The sequence below is a fragment of the Centruroides vittatus genome, unplaced genomic scaffold, assembly GCF_030686945.1.
Source record: "Centruroides vittatus isolate TY-2023 unplaced genomic scaffold, ASM3068694v2 contig_273, whole genome shotgun sequence".
Classification (NCBI taxonomy): Eukaryota; Metazoa; Arthropoda; class Arachnida; order Scorpiones; family Buthidae; genus Centruroides; species Centruroides vittatus.
In genome coordinates this window covers 2,007,447-2,029,963 of record NW_027121739.1, presented here as the reverse complement: position 1 = coordinate 2,029,963, position 22,517 = coordinate 2,007,447, and the positions used below count along the sequence as shown (strand labels likewise).

Below are 22,517 nucleotides of genomic sequence, written 5' to 3'. Positions count from 1 at the left end.
CACTCGTCGCTTTGTGGAGCAGCTAGAACGGACTCCGGTTCTTTCCATTTCGGCTCGATTCCGGCACGTTGCATCACGAAAAGTAGACGGAATAAAAACTTACCTATTTACTATTAAAAATAGCAGAAAGTAGCATTTTTTCTTCAAAAATGTTTAACTGGTGAAAAAAAACCACTCGCAGCAGTCGAGCCGTCACGAAAAACAAAAAATTTGCATACGATAGCGTTATTTAAAAATTGCGCCACCTACACCGAATTTCTAACATCACCTGCCGTCGAGATTTCCGGAAGCGCGGCCATTGGGGTTCCCTAGGTAAACTTTAACCGTTGAAACTTATCGGTATTCTGTGCTTAACGGGACATCAGTCATTTTTACTACTACAGTCGACTCCGCATAAGTCGACACCCGGTTAACTTGGCGTCGTCGGTTACGTAGTCAGTTTTTGTGATTTCAGTCGACTTACATAGGCATTAATGTTAAAAAACTCGGTTTACTCGACATCGTTTAACCCGTCACCACTGGATAAATCAACATAGAAAAAGTATGTTGATTTATCCAGTGGTGACGAGTTAAACGTTGTCGAGTAAACCGAGTTTTTTTAACATTAATGCCTATGTAAGTCGACTGGGACCACAAAATCTGACTACGTAACCGACGACGCCGAGTTAACCGGGTGTCGACTTATGCGGAGTCGACTGTATTTTCCGAAAAAATGATTATATATCAAATTTTATTTACTCACTTTATCATTTTATTTTAATGCAAGATTGTAAGCATTTTAAGATTCTATACAGTTGTTTCTTTCGGTTTATAACATAAATTATTCTTTCGTATGTTGTTATCGCATTATATATAATGTAAACGTATATAATAACCGATAATCCCACAGAGGTGTTTACGATGGGCGTCATTTTCTATACAATTAATAATAATGTTATTTTAAATATAAAGAAATGCTATTATTCATATAAATGATGTAAAAAGTAAATAAATTTTATTCGGATTTGTATTTAGTATCATGCTACCAAACTACTGTAAAAAAACGAAGAAATTTTATTTCTGTCTTTTTATTGCTTTTATGTATTCTTCAGTTTGTAAAATATATATATTTTTTACTTTTTAGTTTTACTTCCTACACTTTCTGTTACTAATTTGACTGCAATGAAAAAGAAAATTGTAGACCTATAAATTCCCTCTGTTTTTGTGTTTTTTCTTAATCTCTAGAACACAGTTGCATAAATGAATCATGAGATTACAGACTGAAAGATCAACGGCACAAGGCCCAGTTTAACTGTATTCCACCTTCCCGACGCGAACCGGAAGTGATGCTATTTCAGTTCAAAATGCAGTCAAATAAATGAACTTCACAACTCTACAGCTAATAGAAAAGTATGATTTACAGGGGCAAGACATTACTAATTTGAGGCGGAGAGCATATATTTTCAATTAAAAATAATCATATTAATTAAAAATTATTAAATAATCATCAATTATTTAATTAACTTTACTTTAATCTTATTTTTAATACTTTTTTAGTATTAAAAATATGATTAAAAATTTCCGCCTGGCATTGTGACGATGTCACAATAAACAATTTCTCGTAGCAATTTAAATTCGTTTTGTCTTTTATGCTCTTCACTTTGTTCTAAAAAATGACATTTGTATATACATTCTTTTATATTCATCATCATAATAAACAGCATATAACTTTTAAAATATTAATATAAATTTTTTATGCCGTGTGAGGATCCTAGACCTTCGTCTACCCGCATTTCAAGGATTCTCAGAGCCTAGTAATACCACTGTATATAAAAGTGGATAAACAATACACAGTAGACCTTGTGTTTATGATTAAATTATGAAAAAATAAACATTTCTATTCAGAAATATTGATTTCCGTTATTTAATTAACTTTACTTTTCTAATAAAGAATACAACGAAATTTAATTTTCCCAACAATATGAAGTATGAAAAGATTGCTAATTTTTATATTCATATTCAAATATTTGTTTTCTTACATTTGAGTTGTATTATTGTTTCATTTATTTACCAATTCTATTGTTAAAAGTTATTTTTAGTTTAATAATTAGAAAACTACAATCTGATTGGATATATTTGAAAACTTTATTTCTGAAAAATATAATAGTGTTGTAACGAAATTTGCATTACTTTTCAGTACATTGAATAATTAAACTTTTATTTGTGGGGCGTATTTGACAACTTCATGTATTTTCTTCGTAGTTATTAAAAGTACCAATTAAGCAGACGATTAATAAATATTCATTAAATTGAGTAAATTCAATCTACTTTTTACTTATTTAATTATCGTAAAATCATTAACGTCAAATCAACATGTACGCTTTTCGTTTTAATGAATGTTTGTTTTAAAATCTATCTAAGAAACCGCGAACAAAGTCTGTTTATCAAATACTTTGTAGTATCCATGCCGAGACAGAACATTCAAATAAATTATACATCATTCTTAATAAAGACGTGGTCTTACATATCACATTTCGTGATACATCTTTTCAGAAAATTTATTTTTCTGATGTACAAGATATTTGTCCCTGTTAAAAGCATTCAAAAAAGTAAAATTAAATCTAAATTATTTTTACTGTGACATAGTCACAATGCCAGGCTGCAATTTTTAATCATATTTTTAAATTTATTTAATTTATATTATATGCTATTCACATAATTAATACTCTATTCAGATACATCATATATTTCTTTAAAAATGCTGTCGTGTCGTTAATCTATTTAACACAATACGGGAAAAAACTTCATTTAAACTTACGTGACTTGTGCTTTGCATCTATTGTTTGCATAAAAGTAATCGGGCCCTACTCTTTGAAAGTTTTAAATTCTACTAACGAATTTCATCTATGTGACTTCGTTCTCGAGTTTATGGACAGACACCGGACGGTCAACATACAACAGTGGAATTTATAGGTCTTCACTTTTTACAAATTGGAGCCCAAAAACATCCGGATAGTTCAAAGTCGTGTTCGATCGGTCCAGTCGCAGTTCGATTATTAACGTAAAATTTGTAAAACCGAAACTTAAAAATGACATTTGTGCGAAAAAATTTTTTATTACATGTGTAATATGATGGAAGATTTCGAATGAAATAAGATTTCAGCGGGATACCAGATAATAACTTCGAATTTCATTGTACTCGTATTTGGAATTATTCGAACGAAAATATATAAAAAAAATTCAATTTTCTTGGTTGGAAATTGCAACCGTACTTTGAATTTTCAATATGGAAATAATGAGGTTTTACCAGCGCCGGATCTAATAGGTGCGAGGCCCGATTAAATTTTTTTTTTGCGGGGCCCCTCAAACGTTAAATAACAAAATTAATTAACTGTTAATTTACATATTGAAATATGTTGTTTTATTTTTAATAATAATATACCTAGATATTTATTATTGTAACATGTACTATTTTTAAATATATAAATTTTGACGTGATGCGGGCCCCTTCAAGCGCGAGGCCCGATTGGCACCAATCGCTCCAATCGCCTAAAATCTGGCCCTGGGTTTTACTTTACATGCATTTTAAGAAGAATTTATGTCAGATAGACTAAGATACGCTAATTTGTAAATAGTCGTGATTTTGAAAGAGACATATGCCAAGTCAATAAAGATATGTATGAATGATGCTTCAAATAAGCACGGTTTGTAAATTTTACTGGAGAATATTTATACAGCGAATTTATTATAAGTTCATCGAATTTTATTACAGTTTATATCGAATTTTATATGTATTTATTTATATTTATATCGAATTTTATATGTTTTTTATTTATGTTTATATCCTATTTTAAATGAAAAAAAAAAACAAAAAGATCTCTAGACTCCTATTCCGTTCGTTTACTCCGAGTTCCTATACGCAACATCTCTTGGATATTGTTCCCAATTATTTGGACACACCTACCACAGGTTCACACTTCTAGTCTACACTATTATATTAAGTCCCCATCACGCGTCTACCTATATTGGAATCGTGTTTGAACCCACAATCAGTATGATTAAAAATAAACATTTTTATTGCCGCAAGACAGAAAGAGTAAAAAATAAAAAGGAAAATATTCTCGTTCATTCCTCCTAACATTAATTATTTTAATTAAATTTTTCTTAGTTACCTGAAACAGAGTTTCTGAAGTGCGTATGTTGAATTTAACTTACAATATTTTGAAGCTATAAAACTGATATATAAACGTTATTATATATTTTGTCAACGTGGATATTAATTATTAATAGGACAATTATACTAGTTTTAAGCTTTTACGCAAAAATTAAAGAAAAAGTTCTTAAAGAAAACAGACTTTCTTTATTAAGTTACCTGGACTTTCTTTATTAAGCTATCAGGTAGCTTAATAAAGAAAGTCTGTTTTCAGTATAATTGTTCTATTAATAATTAATGTCCATGTTGACAAAATATATAATAAAGAAATAAAGGACAGTAAGGCAATAATAATGATATATAAACGATTGACTAGTAGAATACGACAGTATCCGATAAACCTATGAGACTGCTGTAAATTAATTACAGACAATAAGCAATGTTGATTGGAAAAGTAGTGTATAATATTTACTGAATGAACTTAATGAAAGGTTCAACTTTGGCAAATCCATAAATTTAGTACAAGTTATTGGGTAAAAGTAATTAGAACTAAACATTTGTAAACACATTAGAATAAAATATTTTTTGATTGCTAAAATACTTCAGACAAAAAGAGGACTATTAATATATCAAGTACCAACGAATAACAAATAATATAACAAATACAAAAAAACTGTTAATATAAAGTAGTAATTTATTACTTTTATATAAAATAATAACTACGTTATTTATATTTTTTATAGCAACAGTTAATTTAAAACTGTTAAATCAATAACGCTTGAATAAATAAAGTTTGAATTAATTATAAGTAAGGACTGTTTACAAGAAATGCGTTTTTACTGATGTTATTAACTACTTTCATCAGAATTTTTCATCGGTCAACTGAAATTCCCTGATGTGTTCTTGGTTTTTAAAAACTATAGTAATATGGTTTTACATAATATTATTTATTTATTTCATTGGTTAAAACTGACAGCCATAACGTGACATTTAAATGAAGAGAAACAAAATATGACAAAAGATAAAATTTATTAAAATTTCTTTCTTGTTTCTCTTTTTACAACATATTCAATGATTTATTAGCATAATTTATATTAAAAAACACGTGCTCTTTCGAATTGGTAATTAAATTCAATAAGAATCGATTTTAATGTATACACGTCATACACAATTTATTCTAAATACTAAATCTGGTCGTTAGATGCAACAAACATAAACACGTCACGAATAAGTCCAGAGATAAATCTAATTTTATATTCTCTACACCGCTGTGTTATATCATCGTCAAGGGAAATTTCATATTTAGAAGACGCTAAGAGATAAAGTGCGTAAGAAGAGTATCAAGGTATGAAATTAAGTTCTATGTTTATATAGCATTTTTTATGTATATAAATATTTTATACATAATTGTATAGCAACTTGGAAAGATGGTTATACTTTGTTTGCATAAGACTACGTCTTCCAGATTTATATTTCACAAATCATGACTTGACAAATAAGATAACTTGGAACTTGGGTGCCTTAAAGGTGGACATGGATTTATATCTATCTTCTGGAGGAAAATTATTCAAATACAGGTACGCGAATTACTAACTACCCGAACATATGGGGAACATGAATTAAAAAAAAAAAAAAAAAAACTAAATGGAAAAAATAATTATAAATTGCTTATAATGTAAACTATATTAGGTTACAAATATGTATCTTATTTATATCAAAAATATAAACAAGTTAATTAGCTAATTATTCTACAACTCGGAAGACTCATCTGGATCAATTGTAACTATTGGGCTATCATCACTAGGCTGAATCTCGTTGCATTTGAGGCAGAAGGTTGGCAACTTCATGCATCCATCTTCTCAAACTTACATATTTTATTCAGTCGCAAGACTTGCCACATTTATCGTAGTAGTAGCTGCGAAAGAGACTAGTGTATCTTTACTACTCGACTGCCTTTGAGGAATTCGTTTCTCTGTTCTCTTCCGAGCTTTATTGGGTTTGTTTTCCTTTTTTATAAATACCTTTAAAACCAATTATTGTGTCGTGTTTCTCATTATGTTTTCTGATAAAAGCTCTGTAAATTTTTTGATAATTTTTTAAAGTTTAAACAATGTAGCTATTTTCATAAACAGCATAACCCAAGCTTATCTTCATTTGAAGCATCAACAAACTTACATAAAAATATAATTTTCGTTCGAGTCTACTCTGTAATCCGTTTTATAGTCCAACTCAGAAGTAACAGTAAAACTGGCTTGAAGATATAACTTAGTGTTCAGACAAACAGGAAGAATAGAATATTAAAAAATTACGGAAGTTAAAATTTACTTTTATTGTAGGATTTGACGCTTTAAACAATGATAAAATTTATCACAATATGTTGGCGTTTGATCAATTTTAACTTCCGTAATTTTTTAATATTTTATCCTTACTGTTTGTCTGAACACTAAGTTATATCTTCAAGCGAGTTTTTACTGTTACTTCTGAGTTAAATTACAAAAAGAATTAAAGAATAGACTCGAACGAAAATTATTTTCTATGTAAGTCTTTTAATGCTTCTTTTCAAAAGTTTTTTTTTCATTCAAACTTATCAGATATTTTATACATTTATGTGTTCGTTCAAAAGTTCTACCATCCAAACCAATACATTTTGAGCTGCAATTTTAAAAAAATTGTAGACCTGTAAATTTCCACTGTCGTCTGTATATCTGTCTTTCCTTAATCTCGAGAAGATATGTGAAAGTCACGTTATTTCAATTTAAAAATTTTTCTGTTAGGTGTTAGATAGATGACCGGCACCATTGTATTGTTAAAACAAATATATGATGTAAAAGGGCAGGCCACTACTAATTGGAGGTGGAAAGCATATAGGTTAATTTAAATAAATTTAAAATATTATTAATAATTTGAACCCCGTGTTACAATAAATAATTGCTCGTATTGTCTTCTTGAATCTCGTTTAAATTTTGGATCTTCGATTTAGATAAGATTTCTTAAACTTACCGTTCGACTTTCCAAGATTTTAGCTTTAGACGAAGTTTATACAATCGTAATTAATAAATACTAGCAGATGAGGCCGCCGTTGCTCGGGCAAAAAGTAACAATGGCGAAGATTAAGATTATTAGATTATAGTCGATCTTACTCGTTTTCACCGGGTGCAAGAATTAGGTTCACCCTCTTCCGAGACTAATTACAGAATTTTTAAATAGGTCTAAAAATATGTTCGATTTCCCGCAAAAACGCAAAAAAACCGCATCAAAAAATAGTATAGTAAAATCTTAGTTCAGCCAAACCATCTCCCTCTCCCCCTGCGGAGGAGAACTTCGGAAAATCCCTTTTTATTGTACGTTCGCATGAAGCTGCGAACAAATATCTGTGTATCAAATATGAACTTTCAGCTCATAACCGTTTGGGCTCTGCACTTATTATTATTATTATCAATATCAACCCATCTCGATTATATATATATATATATATAATCTACATATATATAGAAGATTTGAATTAAGTTAATAAAAACATATACATGGCACTACCGAAATATTGAATACATGTCATATTGTTAGGAAGTTTCTAGATGTTGACACAAATACCAAAAACGCAGCTTATTGTTATGCTTGGTTCGGTAATACCTACCGAACTTTGACTTTAGTTCAACATTGCACTTGGCAACAGCATTATATGAGCATGACACTCGCAACGTAATAATAACAATATTAATAATAAAAGCGGGCTTTTTAAGAAAAAAATCACTGTTATTAGCGATCATTTGTTTATATTTTATGTTTTTTGTGCATTTGTCAAAAATTTAATCAATGCAGACATGAGTTATTTCTCTAGAGCAAACTTTCGAAGAATTACATAGTTTACAGCATCCACTTCTAATGAGAGGCAGCCCGTTATCACTAATTTCTCATAGACGTTATGCGTACCAAAAATTCTCCTTTTGAATATTTTCGATGCTTTTTGCTTAAAATTCCGCCCGATGTGCAAGTGTGAGCTTACAAACATACATAATAGGTTTATAAAATTATAATATGAAAAATTATATTAATTAAAATAACTGTCTAGTGCTGCAAATAAATTAATATGGTGGCATTCCGGATATACGGAAACTGTTTCATTTTATAAACAAAAGTTTCTATTATACCATTTCTCACAGATTTTATTGTGAAAAATTTATTTTTATTAAAAACATTAAGTTTAACGAAAGACAAATCATACATTTTTCCAGAATGAAATGTAACTTATTATTTATCAAACTGCTTACCAGTAACCGAGAATATAAAACTACGGAAGACAGGTTGAGTATCGCGTGACCAAGCCACATATATCGGCAGGATATGTGGATTTTCTTGGGATCGTGCGTGGTTAGGGAATGATATATTCCTATATAACTAATAGCTAATAAATAAGTAAATATAACTGAAACTATGAGTTTTAGTTATATTTTATTTTATGACATATTTATATTTAAATATATGTATATAAATAATTTATATTTAAGAAAATTATAATTATATTATAAGAAAATACTTATAAGAGTTCGTTTTATTTTACTACTTATACTGTATTAATATAGATTCAATTTTTTGGTGGTTAAAGTAAACTATTATAATTTATAACAAAAAAGAATTTGTTAGGCTGCAATTTGAAAAATTTTTAAACCTATTAATTTTTACTGTCATTCGTTTATTCTCTTTCATTAATATCGAGAATAAAGTTATTTAAATAAAAAACGAGATCATAAGGCACCGAATAACAATAATAACAATATACGCATTACCAATGCAAACCAGTAGTCACAACATTTCAATTCAAAGCCCCCAAAGGTATTAGATGATCGGCATGACTCTTGTTGTAGGAAAAATATGATATGATGTACAGGGAAAAGCCACGACTAATTTGAGGCAGAGAGCATGTATTTGAAATTAAATAAATTTAAAATATGAATAAAAATTTCAGCCCGGCACTGTGACCGTGTTATAATCAATAATTGCTCGTTTACGTATATCTTATCTTTACTTTTTAAGTTAAGATAAAAACTTAATCATTGTATTTATTTATATTCCTACAGTCCTATAAATTGTTCTATTATTTCGCCTGGCGATGTTGGGCATTTTTGTTTTAATTTTCCTAGCACATAATTTCAAGTACAGAAATGATGTTACACACATTAGATTGCTATGAACAGGAGAAAAAGGATATTATCAGAATGAGAAGTGAATATTCTCATTCTTTATGATTGCAAGGTTGAAGAACTCTTTCTTTCCGAAATTTGTTATAAAGACTCGTCTAGTTGTGTCCTTGTACGTAAAATACGTGTAGAGTTTTATCTCAAAATATTTTTTTTACAATTATTTGTATTCGTGTATTAATGTATTTCGTCCCTAATACGGTATTATATTTGACATAATTAAATAACTAATAAATAAATCAAATACATTAGTGAAACTAGTAAATACCCTGGAGGATAATTACATTTAAAAATTTCGTAAGAAATTTTTATAAAACTAAAACAATAGAAAAAAACTATTGAAAAAAATAACGATTGTTTATATTTATTCATCTTTGTTCCTCTTCATACCACAGTTCGTTATTTTTGTTATTACAAAAAAAAACGAAGAAGGGCCTGTAGGGTTAATTATAGATAAAAAGTTAAAATAATTATTAAAATAATCGTACAAAATATAATTTATAGTTTTTATCTATATATATAACCCATTCAACAGGTGTCCGTCCTTCCTTCCGTTCGTCCCGTAACAGTTTGATAACCGACACTAGAGGCGCCCCTATCGTGTGCCATATTTCAAACATTCAAATTAAGTTAACAATTTTAATTATTATTTAAATTAACAATATAAATTATTATTCTTCATTTGGCCAATACATTATTATTTGGTCAATATAACAATATAAATAATTCAGTATATTTGTAATAGGAATTTATTACTGTCACGGAATGCCTGTAATGTTCACTAGGGGGCGAATAACGAAAAACCGGATAGATTTGAACCGCTACGATAAAACGATAAGTGAAATAGTTAAGCTAATATTTTAATATAATAATAGAAACCTTTCATGGCACTAACGGACGGACGGACACCTGTTGAATGGGTTATATATATAGAAGATTAAGTGCATCAAACTTTTAAAAATTAAGCGCACACAACTTTCATATATTAAGTGCATTAAACATGCCTCATAGAAATTTGTAATACTGCTAAAACGCCCACTAGGGGGCGTCCCGGGCTACTAGTATGTTATAAAAGAGTTGAATTTCGTGTTATAAAATATGACTTGTTCTTTTATCGCGTGGCGCCATTATAGTACAGCGAGAATATAACGAATGCTATCCAATGGAGAATTGGAGTATTCTAATTCTTCCATTATTAGTTGTTATATGTAATCCATTATACATTATTTAACTTTTTTGTGAGTTATTGCTTGTGTTTCTGTAATCAGTGGAAACGCACCAGTCCCTATCTGTTACCTCTGTAATTAGCTCCATTCAATTATCATGGACTGATGGCAAAGCGAATGGGACAACAGTAACACTTATCGCCTTACCCACGATTTCCTGCTTCACGTAAACAATGGATTCTTCTCAGTTACCTGAAAACAAGCATTCTGTAACACAGATCTCAACTCTCTTAGAGCAATTTCAATGCCTATTATTTACGCTTTTTCAACAAAAGCAATGCACTCTGTGACTGCGAAATTGAGGAAAAAGAAGGCCCCTTACCATTTAATTTTCACCTGTAAGAAGCATACTTATCAACACTCACTTCTTAGGCAACAAGTTGAAAAAGATATATACTACTGGCCTTGCCAACTTCAATGTCCTCGTGGACAATAATCAATCATTCCAGTATTTGTGAACTTTGTGAATAACATACGTCTAATCAACCAACAAACCACCAACAACGAGACTGTTCCACCACAAACTTTATGTGTTCTTGCAACTATTCACCCACTATTGTTACTATCTACAACTCTTGTCAACCTTTGTTGCTTTGGTCGACCGCCATATAAATCGTATAGTATGTTATTTGTTTTTTCTTCCACCATCTCGGTTTTATTTCCTTGGTCATACCTGTAATGGTATCTACTCATCCTGTTTTATATTATACGTGTCATCATTCCTTCTGTTTGTCATAACTTCTTCACACGAATTGTCATGTAATATCTGTTTATTTATAATTGCTTCCCAGCAGACGCTCATTGATCCCTCTTCCTTCCACTTTTTTTCCCATCCCTCTCCTCACCTCTTCCTACTACATCTCTCTCTTTTCCCTCATTTTCTTAGACTATACACTAAGTCAGGCCTATTCTTTTATTTTCCTGTTCCTGTGATCAAGGAAAGGTGCTGACGCCATTCTGTATTACATTTTTTATGCTGTTGCCAGTCTATATAAAAATGATATGAAACAAAGCACAGAAAACTGTATGTATTGCATATTTGATCAGTATCATTATTTTTTGTGACACTGAATATACACGAAACACTCAGATTTCCTAGAATCTTCCCCCTACTGTGCAATTAAACAGTACAGTATTCTTTAGTGTTTCACAGACTTTATAGAATTTCTCAATAAGTATCATTCTGTCTGTCTTTTTAAGCTAGAGCCACAGTTAAGCTTACTTTTATTTCGATAAAAAACACCATCTCTTGCTCACTTTATTGGAATGTGTATTTCTGTAAGATTCACAGGCCTCATTCTCTTTAGGCTAGAGCTGGAACATTAGGATATAAAACATCCACAATAGAAGAGCTCATCAGGAAATATGTAGTAGTAGTAGTAGTAGTAGTAGTTCCTACAATGCTGAGTAGCTTACCGGGTAGCAATTATCTTCCATCGATTTCGATCCTTAGCGGAAACCTCCCTCGTCACGTTGTACATTTTTAAGTATTGAAGAAAAGTTCTACGCCATGTATTTCTGAGGCGTCTGCATGGTCGTTTGGCACCAGCGGAATTCATTTCATTGATTTCTTAGGGATCCTATTATTCTCCAGAAAAATGTGACAAGCCACTCAGACTTTTCTACGGGCAATGTTATGAAGTTTACGCATCTTACTCCTTCAGAAAACCTCTTCATTGGCCATATGATGTAAATATCGGATCTTTAGGATTCGTCGTAAGTGTCTCTGTTGGAAGACATCGAGCCTTCTATTGATGTTTTCTGATGTCTTCCATGACTCACTAACATAAATAGCTATCGGGATCACGATGGAGATGAACAGGCGGAATTTTGTTCTCAATGTGATGCATGGTAAGTATCAGATCTTGTTCATCCGCCGAAAGATAGTCGCCACCATTCCAATGCATAACTTCACATCTTTCTCTGTGTCGCCATTTTGCGAAATAACACTACTCAAGTATGTGAATTTCTTCACTTTCTCCAATCGTTGTGTTCCAACCGTTACTCCCCTGCATTTGGGCAGGGTTACTCACACGCATAATTTTCGAATTTACAGCGTTTATCCTGAAGCCAATTTTGTCTGCCTCCCAAACCAATGTGGTCGTGGTATGCTGTAGCATTGTCTCACTTTCCTCCAATAAGAAAATATCTTAGACCTGGATGCCAATCCCAATAAGCGCACCAGGCCTATCTGCCTGTCGCATAACGTAATGAAGAGTGACAAGAAAGAGGAAAGGGGACAGACAACCTTGCCTCACTCCTGTCATAATTTTAAAAAAGTTCCTATGGACACCTTTAATTTTTACCCAACAAATTGAATGCAAATATAAGGTCATGAAAATGGTGAATAACTTTGCTGGTATACCGAATAATGCAAATTTCAGCAGAGAAACTCTCGATGAAGACTGTCAAAAACTTTCCTAAAATCAATGGAATTGATGGTCAGTGGTTTCGATACTCAACGCATTGTTTGATGATATTTCGAAGGGATAAGATCTGCTCCTGCACGATCTTCTGCAGCGAAACCCAGCTTGTTCCTCCCTCAAGTGCTGATCAAGGAAAGTCCGCAGGCGTCAATGGAGGACCACACAAAATACCTTTCCAGGCACAGAAAGCAGGGTTATACCTCTTTAGTTGGTACACTTGGGGAAATCTCTTTCCTTAGAAATCTTGACTATAGCGCTCCTTCTCCAATCCTCCAGAACTTACACACATAGCCTGCATCTGTTAAACAATACGTTACCTTGTCCTACATGGGCTGCCCTCTGTGCTTCAAAATCTTAGCTGTAGTTTCTACCAAACCAGCAAACCCATTGTTCTTTAGGCTCTTAATCGCAAATTCCACTTTTTCAAAAGAAAGATCACCAGTGTCCACCCGAAGCTCAACCCGAGTATCCTCAATATCAAAATTGTATGTTACGGTCAGTTCTGTTTAATGCCTTCATCCCAGTGGCGTAGCGTAGTGGGGGCGGGATGGGCGGCCTGCCCCGGGCGGCATATTAAGGGAGCGGCAAGATTTTACGATAAATAATAATAATACCTAAATAAGGAGGGCGGCAAAATTTTCCTCTGCCCCGGGCGGCTGACACCCACGCTACGCCACTGCTTCAGCCTTTTTCTGCAATCTCGAATGGCAAAAAAGTATCCTCTAAGAATTTTATTTTTTATACTAATTAATTATTTCCACTTAAATACGAATCTAACATTAAAAAAAATTGCCGGGAAATAATTTCCGCGCAAAAAACGCCCTCCAAAAAGTGTATTTCCAGAACAACTATATAAAAAGTTATAAATTATCTTTTAAAAATGCTTTTATTCGATAAATATAGCTGCAGGGAGTGTTATTCATTCATTTAACAAGGCGTGAAATTTTACACATGCATTCTACATTGTAAACCGGTTGACCTTGGAAACAGCTGGATGCAGCTTTCCGGGGTAGTTCTCAAGTACGATTCAGGGGATTATCGGTTTAAAGCTGAAGGGAGCTAACTTACCGCATCTGTTCAAATATAACACAATATTTCCGATTTTATGCTATTAAAATATGAGGGGACCAAAAAAAGGTATGGGAAAAAAATTTTACTGAATAATAAAAAAATAACCTGCAGATTTCATAAAAAACATCCAATCGCATTTTAAAAAATTTTACAGAAGTCGAAACGGTCAAGTAGAAGTTTAGAACGATTTAATTAATTTTATAAAAAAAACTCCCATAAAAAATAATAGCGCGATTAACTATAATTAATAAATCGTCATAAAATATTTTTCACGGTCAAAAACATTCATAAAATTTGCATAGGTGATAGATAACGATGTATATATGCTGATCCATACATTTTTAGAAAAGTTATATATCAGGGCCCTTTTTGAGGCCTTTTAAGGCTTATGCCCAAGATATCTTGGGTTAAGGGCTTAAGGAGTTTAATTTGATATTTCTCGGAAATGTTCCATCCGCCTCCTGTTCTGCTCATCTTGAGCGATGAGAAGCTTCCAGTTCTTATCTTTTATTGGAACGTTGGAGTTACTACTGGTCTCAGTCAGTTCATTGACTATGCAGTACAGGGTCTGAAGTCATTCCGGTCAAACGTCTTGTAATTCAGCGCCCCTTCTTCATAACCATTCCTGCTTGTCTTGCTGACAACTTTTTTACACATCTATCCAACTGGCATATCTTTGGCTTTCTTCCTCCATCTCAGCCATTATTTTAGACTGGTCATTTTTAAGTTCTGCAGCTTTCCTCTCATCAATCAGTTTCCACGAACAAACTTAAATCCATTCATTTTTACGTCTTCCTCGATGTCTTTCAGTGATGTTTTGGGTGCACTCCGTGGTAATGTATCTGAGGTTTTCCCAAAGATTTTCGATATCTATCATCTCTCCAAGTATGGCGGAGCGATTGTGCAACTCCAGAGTAAATGCTTCAGTGATAATTAGATAAATTTAATTTTTCTATCGCGAGTGGTCTTTTTAGCATGACCGCCTTTGATTAAGAAGTTTCAGCTTAATATCCGCCTTAACTAGGTAAACCTCAGATCCAATATCCTTACTTTTGTAAACCCTCACATCTTGCATTAATGACCTCCGCTTTTTACTAATACAGATAAATTCATTGAATGTGCGCCAATCTGGTAAGGTGTTTTTATGGATAAGTCGATGTTAGAAGTACATGTTCCCAACACACAACTTGTTGTGTTCACAAAACGATGTTAACCTTTCTCCATTGTCATTCGCATGAGCACCACTCAGTCTCGAATTCTCGACGGGCATCGCCCAATTGGGCATTGATCTCCCCGATCAGGAGTTTCAAGTCATGATTCGGGTTACCAACAAAGACATCTTGGTGCTGCTCATAAAATTCATCTTTTATTATTTCTCCTGCACGGTTAATTGGCGCATAAACTAGCACCACAGTCGCTTTGGCATGCCCATAGGTAAAACAAGCTGCAATAATTCGATCACTGAAGGATCTCTATTCAAGTAAGTGCTTTTGTCGCTCGATTACTTACAATAAGACCTACTCCACGATCGTGCCGCTCTTTATAGCCCGCGTACAGAACGGTCTTACTGTCGCCACTGATTTGGCCGTTTGTCCATCTAATTTCACTGACGCCAAAAATAACCAACAGGTTTTCATCAAATGTCCGTAATATCTGAGCAAGTCTTCCACACTGATAAAGAGTACGCACATTCCACGTTCCAATCTTCGTAATGTTCCTGGCAGTAAAAATAATCCCCGCGCATCGGATATCGGCACTGTTGTCAGTTTCCTCTTCCGACGTCATATTATTTGGGGTCGTAATTCCGCCTATTGGATCAATATTTCTGTTCATTATATTACTGTTTTCATAACACTCACAATGTTTACAGGGTCAGGTTGTTAATCCGACAATCAACTCTCCGTATAAGCTAAGGTGAATTTAAATAAAATTGAAAATTCCTACAACATTCGAGAACGTTAACCGATTTCGAATACTTTAAGGAATTATGAATAATACAAAAATAAAATTCTAAAAGACATCGATAAAATCAATAAATTTACATGCCACAAATGTTCGGGATGCATTATAAATAGGCCAGCAACTTACAAAAACTGGAAGATAGTGTATAAAAAAGCATCTATTATAAGAAGGACTTACTAAGGAATGGCAAAGACAAACTATTTTAAGACGAACATTAGAGCACCGTTTTTCTCAACCTGGGAGTCGCAAAACAATAATGAAATCATTTTATGAGAAAAAATCATTGATTATAAACTTATAAACATTTTACTTACAATAAGTACACATGTAAAGAAAAGACATTAATGTGATAGTTGCAATTGTTTTTCATTTAAAATGCTCTCCATATGTGGATCTACATTAGGAACACACAGAAGCAAATTGCTTTAGAGTGAAAAAACTTAATACAGGAATCGTTTTTTAGCGCAACCATAGACAAAAATCCCTTTTTACAGAGATAAGACGTGGCGAAAGGGATTAATATTTTCAATGCTTCTGTGATTAAATTTCCATCTTCGTGTCGACGAGCAAGCCAAATCGTACTTAAATCTTCAGATGTAAATTGCAGTTGCAGCGTTTTGTCGGCAGACATTTCGATGAGCTGGTCGTGAATCTCAACTAGTAACAGCAGTGGCAACAACACTTTCAGTAAACGGATCCAGTACCCATCTCTTCGAGAAATCATTTTTATCTTCTGGGAAATACTCTGTCAACTGAGTTTTTAGCTCACGCAAATGAATCTTCATGCATTCCAAACTGTGGTAAATAATAGTGTCTTGTTCATTCAAATTTTTTTCAATACAATCCGAAGTGAGTGGGAACATATCCAAATTTTTGCGTTGAAGGCGAATAATCCAGATATCAAGCTTCTTAATGAAAGCATGAACTTTGTCTGTCATTAATAAAATGTTTGTATCACGTCCTTGTAAATTCACATTCGAGTCGTTTAAATGCGAAAATATATCAGCTAAGTAAGCCAACAACAACATACTCTCAATATTCTGTAAATACAATGAGAATGGCGTTTATCCTGGAAAAATATTATTAATTCATCTCGCAATTCCAATACCCGGGCTAACACTTTCCCTTGATAACCATCTCTTCTGTATGGAAAAGAAAGATTTTTTTTTTTTATATTCGTCCATTTCATCGCATAGTTTAGCAAACAGGCTGTTCTGTAACGGTCGGCTTTTAACAAAATTAACCACCTTCACAGCTTCAAGGAATTTGATTGAGATTTTCCGGCATATTTTTTGTGACAAGAGCGTGTCTATGAAGGAAGCAGTGCGTCTATTTCGCCCTTGGTATAAGACGATCTCTTAATATTTTCGTTAATCCACTGTTCTTTCCTATTATCGCCTTTGCACCATCACGACATACTGCAATACATTTAATAACAAGGAAGTGTGGCAAGGACTTAAAAACTTTGTGCATAAAACTAAGGCTTTACGTAATACTTACAGCTATGAAACTATATCTTAGTGTTCATGGGCTACCAGGGCAGAGACGTTGTTGAACACCGGTTCCGTGGTGAATAACCACTTGTCACAGTATTGTATATATAGTTGCAATTAATTTGTAAGAAACACAAATAATATTAAGCTTTGCTTTATACCTGGTATTCTGTAATTGGTAACGGTCTACAAGTTGTATGTTCGTACGAAAGCCTACCTCTTGTTTTAGTAGGCTTTCCACCTTTTGTCAATTGTATATTTCTATATTGTATTGTATTCTATTTGTACCCTACTGTTTTCATCGATAAATGCGATGCAGGTACCATTGGGCCTCCCACGTCTTCTTATTCACACTTCCCTATCCCCCTTTACTTCACACTTCACATCTCATGCCTTCTCGTCTTTCCATTTCTCAGGGAGCAAAGTCTGTTACTAAATACAGATAGCTCTACTTACTCTTGAATTAATTAAATTTAAATGTAAATACATTTTGTCCAATCTATGTTAGTATAGTTTCTCGTAGTTTCATAAAAAAAAACATCAAAAAGGCATTGTCCTGTCGCATGACCCGGTGCTGTTTTGCCAAACAACATGTTTTCTTTGATTGATGTGTCTCTATCGCATTCATACCTCACAAAACATAAGAACTGAGACATGATTGCTACATGTGTTGATTCGTCAAATTGAATACTAAAAAATTCACTCGAACTCACTTCCTGAATTATCTGATTTCGAATATCTGCAGCCATGTCATCGATTCGCCTTGATATTGTGTCGTTAGAAAACGAAATGTTTTTTACTTTCTTCCTTCTTCCACACCTATTAAAACACTGGCCATATCAACTGCAGCAAGTAATATGAGGTTTTTGGTGATTGTATGGGGTTTGGACATCTTAGCTATTCTTAATGTTACGAGATAAGATGCTTCAAGTACACTTTTATCAGTATGGCTTAACTTACAAATAGAAGTTTGTTGATTTCTCAAGGTATGTAATTCTCTTTCGAAAAATATTTCAAGGGTTTTTTTTTATGAGCCGGATGTTTAGTTTCCAAGTGTCGAACTAATTTTGATGGCTTCGTGTTTTCATCGGAGAAAACTTGAGAGCAAACAACGCATTGTGGCTTTCCATCAAATGAGGTGAAACCATAATTTAAATAACTGTCATTGTACAACCTTGTTTTTTTACCAACCGGTTAACTGGATGTAGATGGCTCACTTAGTTTTTTTTTACAAATTTATTCATTTTGCATTTGAAACTTAAAAAAAACAATTCAGTTTCACGGTTGACCGCACACTAAAATAAAAACACCAGACGCACTCTTCGCATGCGAAAGTTAACTGAAGTGGTGCAGTCGCCAGCGCCTCTTTTATACTACTGACAGCACGACTTGTTCAAACATGCTCTCACAGCGAGTATTATTGGAGATCAAGTTACAAAGAGCATGTATACATCAAGTTGGAACTTGTAAATTTCTAATGTATGTACACATCATACATACATGTTCATATCCGTCGCTATAAACGCAGCGACATAAAATAATAGAAATAGTTGTACAGTAGAGAATCGTGAATCGGAATCAACTGGAAACTGGGGTTGTTCAGATTAGTAATTTGTTCCGATTACCAATTATGTACAAAAAAATACATTAATTAACCTGTCCGATGTTCAAATTTTTTCTCGTTGCGTGTCGCTTCGTTTTGAATTTTCGTCGATTTTAAGCCTAACGAAAATTTTTATAATAATGATCGAGCCTATCGTATTGTTAAAAATTATTTTTTCATTTTGAGCAAACAAAATAAATATATTGAAGAATGTAAAAGCATAAAAATTATACTTTAGAAGTAAATCTAGTATCAAAAACGTTCGATTCAGCACGACACAGTCCGACTGAAAATCGTGCCAATTACTGGCGATTCCGATTACCGGGGTTCCGATTAACGACTCTCTACTGTATTACATTTTTTATTTTGTTGGTATTTTCTTAATGTATAAAATTAGTGCAATGTGATTATATAATGTTTTTAAAAAAAATTACATTTATAATTACAGTCAAAATTCAATTAGTAATAGTAAGACTTACTGTTATTATTCCATTGGGTGGTGGGCGCGAAATATTAAATTTATTTATATTTACTATTTGGGGATCGCAAAGCTAAGAAAGTTGAGAATCATTGCTCTAGAGTATACGAAAAACTCTTGTAAAACCAACCGTTACGGCTTAAAAAAATTATTTTGGCTGACACAAAGAAACTGCATGATGCATCTCAAGGAACACAAAAATCGTCAGCAAAACGGCCACAGTAATACAATTTTTGCAGCAATGTTTCAAATGGAAGGCTCGGTTGTAAAGGAGATGACAAACAATAATACAGTATTTTCTCCAACAGTAGAAAAATTAGAGATTTACAAAAACAAGATTAATAAACAATAAATGAACGTTAGGGACACAAACGTAATACATTCACCTTGTAAATACGTTATTAAAACATAAAAACCGTGAGTTATGTGTTCCCATACTATCAGGATTGGCTTTTCTTTACATTATACTTTCTTAATTTTTATTTTATATTTTTTTTCATTTTATTTTTATATTAAAATCTTATATTTTCACAATTTGTTTATTTAATTTGTGCTGGTTAAAATTTGTATGTATAATAGAAACAGTAAAAACAGAATATTCTATTTTGTAACGATTTTTTAAATTAAGTCTAAAACCTAAAAACGACCTATGCTAATATGTTGAAAAAAATGTTTAAATAAAGAGTTTTCTTTCAGCAAGTTTCAAATGTTGTACTTCTCTATAATATTTTCAAAGACATCTATTTTTGAGTTTAATTATTCTGTGTTTCAAACTGCACGATCATATCGCAAAAATAATTTAAAATGAAACATTAGAAATTATTTCTGAAAAGCTAGTTTTAGGTGGTCAAACGAATGATACTAACTATTTTGAAAAATAGCAATTACGGTGCCGACTTAGTGGACCAACAAACATACTTACTCCGTTATGTGTAACAGCCAAGAAAGTAAAAGTTGATGATGAAGATATACAATATTATCTTCCAATGGAATATGGAAAATTATATGGCAAAACAGTTTGAAAACAATAACAATTATTACATTTTAAAATATATTAGTACATTACTGTATTTACATTGTAATTTATTAATAGTATTACTAATTCTCTAAGATTACAAATTACAAATTTACATTTTAAGTAAAATTACTGAGTTCAACAAATTTATTATTTAACTATAATGTAATTGGTTGTAAATTAAATTAATTGGCGGTATAGAGTGTTATTTATGTGTCACGCCCCAAAGGATACTGTGCAGTGAAGCACCAGTTGATTGTTCCCAAGTGCACATTGTACCGGTTATATGATGCATCATTTCGAGTCTGCAATACTATCAAGCAGAAATTAATTGTACACAATTTATATGTGTGGTCGAATCACTCTGAAGTAATGAACAGCCAGTTATATCGTTGAGACCCATTGTAACTCACGGAGGTTGTTAAATAAATTAAATGAAATTTTCCTTTTCATGCTTTTCTACTAATAAAAAAATAACAATAAATGTAAATAAGGTAAAATAAAATCAAACAGGACTTTTGTGATCTGTTTTACTAGACTCACATCAAAATTTAACGTTCTATGTTTTACTTTAATAAAAGTATAAAGATATATCAATTATTGTTATATTATTATATTGCAAAGCCAAATAACACCTAATAATTTTTCGATTCTCAAATAAATTGATTGCTCATTTACTTTTCAATAGCGACCAGATTGTGAATTAATAATCTAGTACAGCGGTCAGGAAACCGGGGTAAATTACCCCAAATGGGGTAAAATAAAATTATTGGGGGTAATAAGGAGTTTCTCCAAAACCTAAAGAGTAAAAGTTTTAAATGAAATTATTGTGTTCCAAAATGATAATTTTATTTGGTTTGTCTATTATTTATTATTTTCATGATTCATTTTCAGTGTAAAATAATTCAATAAATAGCGTTTAATTTAAATTTGTATCGATTTTCTCCTTTTCAAAATGAGAAGGGTAATATCGACTTACACAAATATATTTTGGGGTAATGGCTAAAAATGTTCCCCACCCCCTGATCTAGTAGCTAGGATGTTTCTTTAAAAATACTGGAAGAAATCACGAAATAAAAACTAAAAACAAACGTTATCTCTCGAAAAAGTGAATATTTATTAATTTTTATCATAATACCCTTAAAGATATTATTTTATTCTTTGAGATACAAAATGAAATTTTACATTATTCATACCATGTAAATTACAACATATTCATTTTTATCACACTTTTTTTTAATTTCAGGAGGAAATGGAATCGAATTACGTTTGGAAAATTGCAGGAATCGATGTAAGTTTATTTATTTTTAAAAGTTTTGTAGAAATATACTATTCAGTTGAAGTTTTGTTGATGACTCGATTATTTAGGAGCCTGCGTGGATAAACGTGAATCAATCTAACAATCAAATAATTCGGGCACTTCAGTTTTATATATTTAAAACGCTTCAGGAAAAATTAGAATTTAGGTAAAAATTAATAAAAATTTAATATTCTTATAGAAATGAGACTGCAAAATAAATTATCGATTTAATATATTTATGAAAAATTGAAATTTTTGTAGGTATGAAGTCGTTCAACCTATGCCAAAAACAGTTATACAACAGCATCCAAATGGAAGTTACTATGGAATGATAGGACAGATAATTAATAAGGTATTTCTAGTTAACTATTTATTTATACTTATAAATATTCACGTTTCATGAATTTTCATATTGTGATTATTTTTCTGACAGGAAGCAGACATGTCCGCTTTTCCTATGTATATGAGTAAGAATGTCTTTGACTTGGCTGATTTTTCTTCGATTACTCATATGATACCGGTAAATTTTATCATCAAAGAACAGAAATTGAAGCCGAATTGGAAAACTATTTTTAGACCATTTACATTCGAGGTAAACGATAATACAATTTTATAA

At 32.1% G+C, this 22,517-nt stretch overlaps 1 protein-coding gene across 1 annotated transcript in view; it reads left to right on the top strand.

The window, feature by feature from the left end:
* The window catches only part of LOC136971919 (glutamate receptor ionotropic, delta-1-like), a 28,961-nt gene extending 6,444 nt beyond the window's left edge, over positions 1 to 22,517 (top strand). The window contains exons 2-5 of the mRNA XM_067266443.1: positions 21,848 to 21,892; positions 21,970 to 22,067; positions 22,163 to 22,253; positions 22,335 to 22,517. Coding sequence (XP_067122544.1) covers positions 21,848 to 21,892; positions 21,970 to 22,067; positions 22,163 to 22,253; positions 22,335 to 22,517 — 417 coding nt within the window. The remainder of the gene's footprint in view (positions 1 to 21,847; positions 21,893 to 21,969; positions 22,068 to 22,162; positions 22,254 to 22,334) is intronic.